This window comes from Diaporthe citri (assembly GCF_014595645.1).
Source record: "Diaporthe citri strain NFHF-8-4 chromosome Unknown scaffold_2, whole genome shotgun sequence".
NCBI lineage: Eukaryota > Fungi > Ascomycota > Sordariomycetes > Diaporthales > Diaporthaceae > Diaporthe > Diaporthe citri.
The window spans coordinates 3,135,112-3,146,157 of NW_025064847.1; the positions used below are offsets into that span (position 1 = coordinate 3,135,112).

General features: G+C 53.0%; 2 protein-coding genes across 2 annotated transcripts; one reads left to right on the forward strand and one right to left on the reverse strand.

Annotated features, from left to right (window-relative positions):
• Positions 1 to 544: 544 nt before the first annotated feature.
• Positions 545 to 2,254, forward strand: INS49_006470 (uncharacterized protein; the record flags this gene model as incomplete). Its single annotated transcript, XM_043167242.1, has 2 exons — positions 545 to 1,028; positions 1,101 to 2,254. 2 exons carry the CDS (start codon positions 545 to 547, stop codon positions 2,252 to 2,254), a joined length of 1,638 nt encoding a protein of 545 aa, XP_043028386.1.
• Positions 2,255 to 7,896: 5,642 nt separating this feature from the next.
• Positions 7,897 to 10,579, reverse strand: INS49_006471 (uncharacterized protein; the record flags this gene model as incomplete). Its single annotated transcript, XM_043167243.1, has 4 exons — positions 7,897 to 8,766; positions 8,822 to 9,411; positions 9,507 to 10,358; positions 10,414 to 10,579. The coding sequence occupies 4 exons, from the start codon at positions 10,577 to 10,579 to the stop codon at positions 7,897 to 7,899; spliced, it is 2,478 nt and encodes an 825-aa protein (XP_043028387.1).
• Positions 10,580 to 11,046: the final 467 nt, after the last annotated feature.

The following is an 11,046-nucleotide window of genomic DNA, read 5'->3' on the forward strand; positions in this document are numbered from 1 at the left end:
CCGAGGCTGCGGGATCAACCACTTAGACGGTCACACGACCCTCCCCAAGGCACCACGCCCGTGCTGGCCCTGGCCCTGGCAGGCTGGCAAGCAGGTACCCTCGGCAACGGCAGGCACTCAGCACTCTGATGTGTGAGCTTGCTCCTGGCTGTGTGTACGGCGCAAACACACCGCAGGCGCTACCCGGTTTCATCGCGCCCCGGACATAGAGGTACCCAAAGTACCCATCTGCGGTACGTACCTGGGCAGTGACATGGTACCATGCCAACAGCTCCCCAGAGCTTCATGACCTCCCCCGTCTGTCGCCCTCCATCCTCTATCCCCCAGCCTCTATCCGACCCTCTTCTCCTTCGTCTTCTTCCTACTGCATCATCATCATCACTGGCAATCATCATTGCCTTTGCTTCAACATCTTCTGGCTTGATCATCGTTATCATCAACACACTCCGGGGCCATTGCTAGACGGCCCACGCAGTACAGCAGCTTATCTACACCTGCCTAGCTATCTCGTCCCGTGCCGTCGTCACCACTTCCGACCTTCACCATGAGGATCGCCACCTCAGCACTGCTGGTCGGCGCCGCCTCCGCTGTCAACCTGCAGCAGGACACCCAGCATGTCATCAGCGATGCTACTGACAAGGTCAAGGAGCTCGCCTCCTCGTGGGCTGACAAGGTCAAGGACTACGAGGCCGTCTTCGGCGCCATGACATCGGAGGCCAAGGCCCTGTGGGACGAGGTCGAGATGCTCGTTCCAAACGCATTCGACGCACTCCCTCCCCTGACAAAGCCAAAGAAGCATGAGCGCAAGCCTGACTCCAAGTGGGACTTTGTCACCAAGGGTGCCGACGTCCAGGCCCTGTGGACTGAGAGCACCGCCGACGCTGAGAGCCACAGGGTGGTTGGTGGAGACCTCGAGGCCTACAACCTGCGCACCAAGGCCGTCGACCCATCCAAGCTTGGCGTCGATACCGTCAAGCAGTACTCCGGCTATCTGGATGATGAAGCTAATGACAAGCATCTCTTCTACTGTACGTGCACCATCACCCCTGACTCCTCACTTCTACTACACTCTCGCGGCATCGGCTGACTCCTTCACCTAGGGTTCTTTGAGTCGCGTAATGACCCCAAGAAGGACCCCGTCGTCCTTTGGCTCAACGGCGGCCCGGGCTGTTCGTCCCTGACCGGTCTCTTCTTCGAACTGGGCCCTTCCTCCATTGACGACAACGTCAAAGTCGTCTACAACAAGCACTCGTGGAACGCCAATGCCTCTGTCATCTTCCTCGACCAGCCCGTCAACGTTGGCTATTCCTACAGCGGAGGCTCTGTCAGCGACACCACGGCCGCCGGCAAGGATGTCTATGCCCTGCTGACCCTCTTCTTCCAACAATTCCCAGAGTACGCCAAGCAAGACTTCCACATCGCCGGCGAGAGCTACGCTGGCCACTACATCCCCGTCTTTGCCTCCGAGATTCTCTCCCACAAGGACCGCAACATTAACCTCAAGTCCGTGCTGATCGGTAACGGCTTGACCGACCCCTACACTCAGTACCCTTACTACCGCCCCATGGCCTGCGGTGAGGGTGGCTACGACGCTGTGCTTAGCGAGAGCGAGTGCCAGTCAATGGATAATGCCCTGCCTCGCTGCCAGTCGATGATCAGCCAGTGCTACGAAAGCAAGAGCTGGTTCAGCTGCGTACCTGCATCCATCTACTGCAACAACAACATCCTCGGCACTTACCAGCGATCAGGCCAGAACCCCTACGATGTGCGCATTCCATGCGAGGGAGGCTCACTCTGCTACCCTGGTCTGGGCAACATCGACAAGTACCTCAACAAGAAGGACGTTATGGAAGCCCTCGGCGTCGAGACTGTCGATAGCTACGACAGCTGCAACTTCGACATCAACCGTAACTTCCTTTTCAAGGGCGACTGGATGCAGCCATTCCACCTGCTCGTCCCTGGCATTCTCGAGCAGATCCCTGTCCTCATCTATGCCGGTGACGCCGACTTCATCTGCAACTGGCTCGGTAACGAGGCTTGGTCCAACGAGCTGGACTGGCCCGGCCACAAGGACTTCAAGAGCACCAAGCTGTCACCCCTCAAGGCTGACGGTGAGGAGTACGGCAAGATCAAGTCCTCCGGGAACTTCACCTTCATCCAGATCTACGGAGCCGGCCACATGGTCCCGTACGACCAGCCCGCTCCTGCTCTGGACTTCTACACGAGATGGATCGGGGGAGAATGGTATGCGTAAAGCAGCAGCCAGACAAATTGAATTGATAGACCGGCTAGTGCTCAGTGGATGACACCAGGTGTTGAATGTCCCGATCGAATTGCAGAGTCACGTACCACAACGAAGTCCGAGAGAATTTTCTCCTGTGTTAGAATTATCAGAATGACAACGTCCCTCCACGTATCGAGCGCTTGACCTCCCTACCGCATATTGCGCTGCTTTGCAGTTTGTATAGTGTGACGTGAAGATTATTCTTGGAAGACATCGTCCAATCCAATCGGGGCTTGTTGTAGAAGGGGTCATGACAGTTATATCGATTGGCTTAGAACATATACCATCGCATCCTATAGCAATCTACCCTGTAAAGATCATCTTATATAAGGTAATTATCCTACAACTCAGACTAAGAGAGAGATTCATGGAAACAGCGGTGCCAGGTAGTCGCGGGTTTCCTATCCTGGAACGCAAGCGTATGTATGAGCGGCATGACGAATTCCACCCTCCCCGGGCGGACGAAAACGATATTTGTTCCAAACACGGTTAGCGGACCCAATTTTCCTCCTTGGCATTTAAAGTCGATCTAGAAAACGTATCTTGCTCATTTTGAGGAATATAAAGAGTATCGGGTTGGGCCTTAAGTGGTGCTTGGCGGTGCCTACTGGCACCATCCGTCCTCGCCCCAACCGGCCCTTTCTTAATTTTAATTGTTAGCCTGAGAATTAAATTAATTAAGGCTTTGTTTGGGAGGCTTTGTTTGGGAGTGATGAAGTTGCTCTGAGATGTTTTTTTTGAAGTGGATACGCTAGCCGTGTTTGGCACAACTATCGTTTTCGTCCGCCCGGGGAGGGTGGAATTCGTCGTCCCGATGTATGAGCAACGTATGGTCAGCCACCACAGACCGCCACAGTGGATCCTATGGAAATGTCATCATGGGCTCAATTTTTTGAATGCCTGCCCCCGCCCCCTCCCAAGAAAGAGTGCTTACCTTGTGACGCCCAAGACGATTCAGAGAGGTGGAAACAATCTCTGATTTATATTTTAATGCTAGCTCGTGGTGCTCGGACACGCCGGGTCTATGTTGGCGGTTTTCTAGATTTGCCTAATCGCTGGCAACGTGTCAAGGTTGGCTTCTCAGAGTCGAATGCCACAATGTCGACGAGCAAGTTACGCGTAGACGCGAAAAAAAGAAAAAAAAAAAATAAATGAATTTTTTCAAATCGTCATGTTGCCGGGAACAAAATCCTGGCAGGGCTCATACTAGCGTTACCTGGCCCACCCCCTGAGCCCATCGCAGACAGATGATCAGAAACGCGACAGTGTGATTAAAGTTAGTTCGGGCGATGGGAAGATGATCGCACCGAATGTGTCATGCAACTACTGCGATAGCATCGACAAGAGAGTAGTTGGTTATTTGTGCATGCTCGCGTACAAGCCCAACTCCTTGATCCCGGAGAAATCCTCTTGACTATTCTGGATCTGTGATGCACATCACCTTTGAATCCGGTATCAGCTCGAAAGAGAAAAAAATATAGTCACCGTTTCGTCGCCTTGAAAGCTTCGTTTTTGCGTTGGGGTTCCTGTTCCGCAGAGACTTCAGGAACAGTACAACAAATGAATATTCTCGTGATGATGTAGAAGCCAGGTTTGGGACCGGTGGCTGTTAACCTAGGTAGTGTCTGAAGCCAACGAAAGACGATCGTGGATTGATGGATCTGTGCATAGAATAAGTGACATCAAGGCTCACACTCTACATGACCCTTGCGAAGGCCCTATGGCGCCAGCCTTCTCAAATCAGCCCATTATCATAGGCTACCTCTTCCGCTAATTATTTAGTGTTTCTCACTGATACTATGCTTGGTCCAAGGTATATGAATTGAATAATTCAATAAGCATTGTGACCTGGTGGTGTAGTTGGGACATACCCTCGTATTTCATGCTTGTAGAGGGAGTACTGAGTTCAAATCTCGGACAGGTCAATTTTTTTACTTTTATTAAAGGCCACTTCCTTAGACAAGTGTCTAGTGTACCTTGATGGCACCACCTTCAGTTCCAAGTCCATAAACTTGGTAATCTAGCGATTCTTGTGGCCTGATGGTGTAAATTGAACACGCCCTCGTTTCATGATCGTAGAGGGAGTACCGAGTGCAAATCTCGGGCAGGTCAATCAATCTTATATATTTCAACACCCAGGTCGTCCGGCTGGTCCGGCTGGTCCGTCCTTTCTGAATACGCATAAGCCTTATGCACTTCTCCGACTCTCTGACTCCACACCAACCTCCCTTTAAATGGTTTGCCTTGTGTACCGGAGGGATTTTTTTAATATTTGATTTTGCACACTGACTCCCTTTCGCCAATTTCTCGCCGAAGTGAAAGCTTTGACAGTATAGAAATATGCCCAGAGTTTCGAGACACCAAGGGTAGGGCGCGGTCGGGTTCCCTAGCCGCAGCTGACCTCATCACGGTCTTGCGGCAGGGCAAGTAGACGGCTGTCACCAGAGAGGTTCGGAGGCAAAAGCAGATGCAGATGAATACACAGAACTATTAGAGACGGAGGGGATCTAAGGATGCCAGTTGGACAAAATAAACAAAGGCCGTACAGTGCCAGTGGTCGACAGGTAGGCTATGCAAGGTCGCCAATTGTCCCACCCCAACAGTGAGCATCTCCAACAATAGTGTGTCTGATACCTGCCATACACAGCTCCTCTACTAGGCTTACTTTTCTAACTGTGGTTCACAGCTTCGTATAAGGGGTCACAGCATGGAGCTGTTCAAGTACTTGGATGCCAGCATGAGGGTGTATTTTCGGCCACTCTAAGGGGCTATGGACGAAATGTACCACGGTTCTCAAGACAGCCTCTGGAGGTCGGAATGCCGATTGCTAGTTGAAGCTGCCCCTTGTACGCGTGCTGCCTGTGGGAACTGGCCAACGAAGATGAAAACCAGGGGAGCTAGGCAGTTGTTTGATCTTTCGAAGTTGGCAAAGCCAGACGGCGGGCGGAGACGTCCATCGGCCAGGTCCAAGTGGCGGACACTCCGCACCAACCACTTCGGACAGGCGTGAACGAAGACTTTTGCAAGCCATCTCTTTGGAATGCATCAAGAGGAACAGCAAATCAAATGGGGGATTGACGTGAACGGAGACGATGGTGCTTGAGAAGATGCCAGCGGACGAGAAGGGAAGAAAAAGGCAGATGGGGCCTGAAATCACATGGACAGGACGTGTCACCGGTTCTTGAGGAAGCTGATTGATCTTGCAGTAGATTGATATCCCTATGGGCTGATCTTGCAGTGGCCAACACCAGGAAAAGGAGCAGGGAGACCTGGAGGGAACGCATGTGGGATCGTCAATGTGGAGGCGAATGGATAGAACTAAGAGCTTGGGAACAACTCACATGTTGCCATGCTGCCGTCGCATGACTGGAAGCGCGAAGACAAGCTGGATGAGCTTGAAGGCTTTCGACAAGGCGTCCGTGGTGACCGTCCAGATCAGAACTGGGATGGGGATGAAATTGAGAGGTCGATAGAGGTGGGAAGAAAGGCAGAATTGGATGGAGACGATGATCTTTGCAGGAACCGTCGAAAGCGGAGTTGGAATGAGTGTAGATGTCAAGGTCAAAGTTGAGAAGATGGAAGATGGGAAGAAGAAGGATCTGAGAATTTGAGAGCAAACTTGAAAAGGCAAGGAAGAAGTTTGAGCTCGGCGAGGAGGACACCGGGACGTGCCTGGCTCGCTCAGTCATGGTCTATCAAAGCGCGCTTTCCTGGGCAAGGAAGGAAGTAAGTGCGGAAGGAAAGAAGGTAAAAGGCAAGCACGCGGTCACAAGTGACATAGGGTCTGGCCACTGCCCTGCTATCCACATAAGAACCTACCTCGGGCACGTCAGTTGGCCCAATCTGGCAGGAGCACCTGGGAGAGCAGCAGCAGGAGGAGGAGAGCTGCCATGGGACAGGCTGGCCCCGGTTGAGTGTCCTGGAGGTGCGAGCTGACAGTACACGGGTTGAAGGCACTGGGGACGTGGAAATTCTCGGCCGGGAACAATATTTATGGTGTCTGTTCGTCGAGGTGAAACAGGACCCGTCATCTACGGCACAAGCTTGAACTACAATGGTGTGGACAGTCTTGTTCGCTGCGGAATGAACGCTGGGTATCTCATGGCACTTCAATTCTCAACTACGACTCTCCAGCACTATCTAGACACATGTTCCTTTCGCGTTCATCTTGCCCCTCTGACTCGGACTCCTTTTGTTGGGATAGAGAGGCATAAACTAGAGACTGAGCATGGGCGACAGTATAGCTATCTGTCCACTGACTAACCTGAAGCTGAGTTGAGATGTGACCAGATGTAGTTACTCTTCGAAGTCATTGCAGCGGGTCCACGCTGGCCTTGGGGCTTGGAGATCTCATTCCTCGACGGGCTTGTATGAACAAAAGGCTATTAAGAAGTCAACCGGATTGTTCATTTGGAAGGGCGTTGAAGAGTTGTTTTATAAGTTACAGTAAGGTCAAACGGTTGATGCTACTGATACCGATCGAGTGACATCAAATGGGTTGACCATTTCCGTCCGTCCTTCTCCTCATGAATGAATAAGCCTAGGGAGATCTGTGCAACAGCATACAAAGGCAGATCTCAAGTCTGACTGGTTTGTGGTCAACCTCGGCTTAACAGTCACTGCCGTCACATTTCAACACCAACCAATCTGAGTGGGTCAAATATATCGGAAGCAAAACTGCTTAATGGGATATCTTTTGTCATACATTTATACATAAGACGCTCGGTCTTGACGAGGTTTCAGCAAAAACAATCCCTCGTTCACGTCTCCTTCCTTCTCTTTATACCCTTCTCTCCGACGATGTCTATGCTAGCATTCCATCCGTCTGCTCTCCTCCCTCTTCGGCCCTCGGGCCATACTTGTGGATGGCACATCCGATTTTAGGCGGCGTGGTCTAATTCGCGCGACATGGCATGGTGCTCCACCGCTTCCCGAAGATGAACAAGATGGGATGTTTCTTGTTCCGTGCCAGAGGGCTTTCTCCGAGCCAGGTACTGTTTCGCCCGGAATGTGGAGTGAAATAGGTAGAAGAATTAAAATAGGCGATGACAGATGATGGGCTGCCATCATAACCAAAACAGTATGAACAAAAAACAGCGCCTGTCCAATGGTTCTTGGCCCGGCCAGGCCGATGTCATCGGTCTGGCCGAATCGGGACCCAGTTCGGAGTGCGCGACTCGAAAATGCATCACGTGGTCTGCGTGCTGTGAAGCGCTGGTGGACACGGGAGTGATGCCTGGCTTGTCCTTGCTCTTCTAGCATGCGAATGACTGGATGGCTGAATGGCTGGATGACGGAGTATCGATGAGACAATCGATGTTATTTCGCAATGCAGGGCGTCTTCATTATGCCCTCTGGTCTCCAACCAGCCCTGCGCTCCATATTGCCGCATTACTCGCACAGGGGCGACTAGGTCGATCACCGGGCACGGACAATCTGCTTTGATACTTGGCTGTGCAAGAATCCAGTCGTGTCGTCGTGCGCTCGTTGGCGATCGCCAACCGCTCTGGGAAAGGGCCGATATTCCCACTTTTCCGCCCACGTGAGGAACGTGTTAAATAGGGATCCGGCCGCCCAGGATGGGAGAAAACCATTCGCGTGGCGTGGTATATTCAAGGGGTTTCTGTAGCAGGACCAGGAGACTTGTGTCTCCTGAAGAATTGAAAAGCGTTCATCCGGAAGCGACTTGGTCTCTTCTTGACGGATCGATCGTCGGTCGACTTGAGGGTACTTGCTGTCTCCACTTCGAAAATCGGTTGACCATCCATCTTCGGCTCGGTCATGCTTTTCGCAGAATCCGGTGCTGAAATCATTGGGATGGGGTTGCTTTTAGGTCGCTCCATAGATTCCTGGCTAACAACGCTTGTTCCTTTCGTACTAGGTGAGAGGGGCATCTTGCCGGTCGTTGCGCTGCTGGCACAATCGCCGTTCACTTGGGCAAAGCTACCTCCTTCAGTCGTCGTCTCGCTGCAGCGTTGCCGTTCCGGTCCAGTAGGCCCGTCATCGCCGGTAGCGAGTTCCTTGACCGGTTCGAAATGAGGCCCCATGCCATTTACCGCTTTGTAGCCGCCCCTCAGCTCTGGAGTGCTTGCCGACCTGGCTATCTGGTCCATGGCCTGGGCAGACCCGGAGTTTGATTTCGCGTGTGTGCTGTGTTGAGGCGGGTCCTGGCGGCTAGTACGGCGCTCTGGATGCGTTTTGGCCAGTGCATCTGCAATCTTCTGCTGAAAGAGCTCCGAGTTGGTTGTAAGCTCGGTGACGCAGTATCTCATGTTAGGCAGTACGTCGGCCACTCCTTGGAAGAGTGGTATGGCAAACATGTTCATGAAGTTGAGCTGAGATCTGAACTGAGAAGCCCGCTCTGTCAGAGGGGGCGCCATGAGTGAAGTCTGGATCTCAAGTTCCTTCTCCATAGATCTCTGCCGGGCAAATTCGTCGGCCAGGATATCCATCCATTGCAAGGCCGTGTCATGGTTCCGTGCCTACATCAACGTGGGTTAGAAGACTCCTGACGTATATGATGGACCGGATGCTTACCACGTTGCAGATATCTGCGCATTTGATCAGCAAGGCACACGCGAGGCCTTTTTGCTCCTCGACCATGCGGCTGTTCCATCCTTCGGTAGATTCATTGGCCGCAAGCTTTTCTTTCAAGTCTGCCAACCTCTTCATGTAGTCAAAGTGCAGGCCCATGTCTGTTGCCAAGATGGAACTGATCATAAGGCCTCGCATTTTCCTGTCCTCGAAGGCGGACGGCCAATGTCTCCGGAGTATTTGCGAAAAGGCCGCACAATGGAAAGACTCCAAGACCGAACGATCGTTGTAAAGCTGTGCAAGGGGCGCATTTAATGTAACAAGAAAGCCGTTGTTCACGCCCGGGTGTCCCACATCGTGTCCGATGGCCGTGATGAGTAGTGTTAGGGCCTCGAACGGCGTCAACAAGGCCTCCACGGGAGATTTGGGCGCATCATCCGAGGCGTCGCAGTAAATGTATGGCATGATTGTGTTTGTGTGCAGAAGGAAGCTGAAAGTAGCCTGCAGAACGTCGACGACGTGCCGAAAATTGTGATACGGCACAAAACTGTTGTAGGCAGCTCGGCAGGCGATCACGAATTGAGTGAGTTGGTCTAGGTGTAAGGGGGGGGTCAGCGCATCGTACAGACTGGAGGGTTGCCTAGATCATGAAAGCTGGGAGGATGTGGGAGCTCGTTCTACCACTGACCTGGTGGGATTCTCCATTGCTCCAGCTCGGGCATGGAGAGGGCGTGACTGAACATGAGCGAGGCGGCCACAACAAGCTCGTCATCTGAGAAGTCGTGTGCGCAGAAATGCCACTGGCCAACCGCCTGTGCGATCCTCGCTTGTCTTTCTGCGGGGACTGATATCCTAAACGTTCCGAGAGAGGTTTCATCCTCGTCGTCAAACCTGCATATTCCCTTCATCAAACCCGACACCATGGCTTCGCGGAGATAGGCGAATGGCTTTCCTCCCGTGTCAACACCGACCCAGGAACGTTTTCTGTTTTTCCGGACCTGCAGAACTGCCTCCCGTTCCCTTGTCGCGGCTTGACGAGCCTTGTACGCATGAACCTCGATGCTCTCAATGTTTTGCTGTTGAAGAGGGCTGGTCATAACGTCGGCTGCTCCGTATTCAAGACATCTGCGGACCAGTTCAGGCCTGGTATGCGAGAAGCTCGATGCCATGGTCTCGCCAATGGCGCCCGTCTCTACCGAGCCCGGCGCAGTTGCGGGACCAGCCTGGGGCAGCACAGGCGGAGAAATAACGGGTATCGGCACCACGAGCTTCAGTAGCTTCAACATGTCTGCCTCGGCGACAACCCTCTGCAAAAGGCGCAAGCCATAGAGCTCGACATCAGATATCTGGGCCTCGTGTTCGTTTCCTTGCACTGGCCGCGAATGCGGTGATGGAGACCTGGATCGGGAAGTTCGGTCTGTCACGTTCTCTTCGTAGGGCGTGTCTATCAGTAATATCGTCGGTATTTGGTCGATCGTGGAGGCGTGGTGGAGAGCCGTCAGAGCAGAGAGACAGGACGCGCTACTTGAGCAAACTTGGACTGCGCGAGAGTTAAAAAAAAGGAGTACCTCAACCAAGGGTTTGGCAATACATACCACCACCAAATGCATCTTTCAGCGCTCTGATACTCTGTTCCAAGTGTTCTGTCTCCGCAGCGGGAGCGCCATTGCTCGCGACACTATCATCGACGCCAAAGTCGGCAGTCTGATCCTCAACCGCCCTACGATCGACGTAAATGATGTTCGCGCCGATCCTGTCCATGGCGTTGATTCCAAAGACCGCGGCCAGTCTCGCGACTGGTGCGCCTTTGCCGGGGACAAATTAAGCTGGGCCAGGCAGCTTCGGCGTGGTGCAGATAGCCCGAGACGGCTTCGAGGGCTGGAATTCCCAACAACCGACAATCCAACTTGGGCGGTGGTCTCCCAACACCGCGGGCGATTGTCGGCCCAGGCACCAAATTTTTGTGATCGCTGGCTCGAGTAGGCGTTCGCAAGCGGATGGGGGGGGGGCGGCCGGGAGTCCTATAAGTCGCGGGGGGATTGCGCTGCCAAGGTTAGATTGGCAATATATGAGTACGGCAGTGTCAGGTTCAACAAGGCATTGGAAGCCAAGGTCGAAGCAATCGGGGGAGACCAGGTGGGGGAATGGCGGCAGGGGCTGTCGCAAGTGTCGGCGGAATAGAAGGTCACTGGTGCTGGTGACATAGAATGCGAATGAGAGTATGAGCA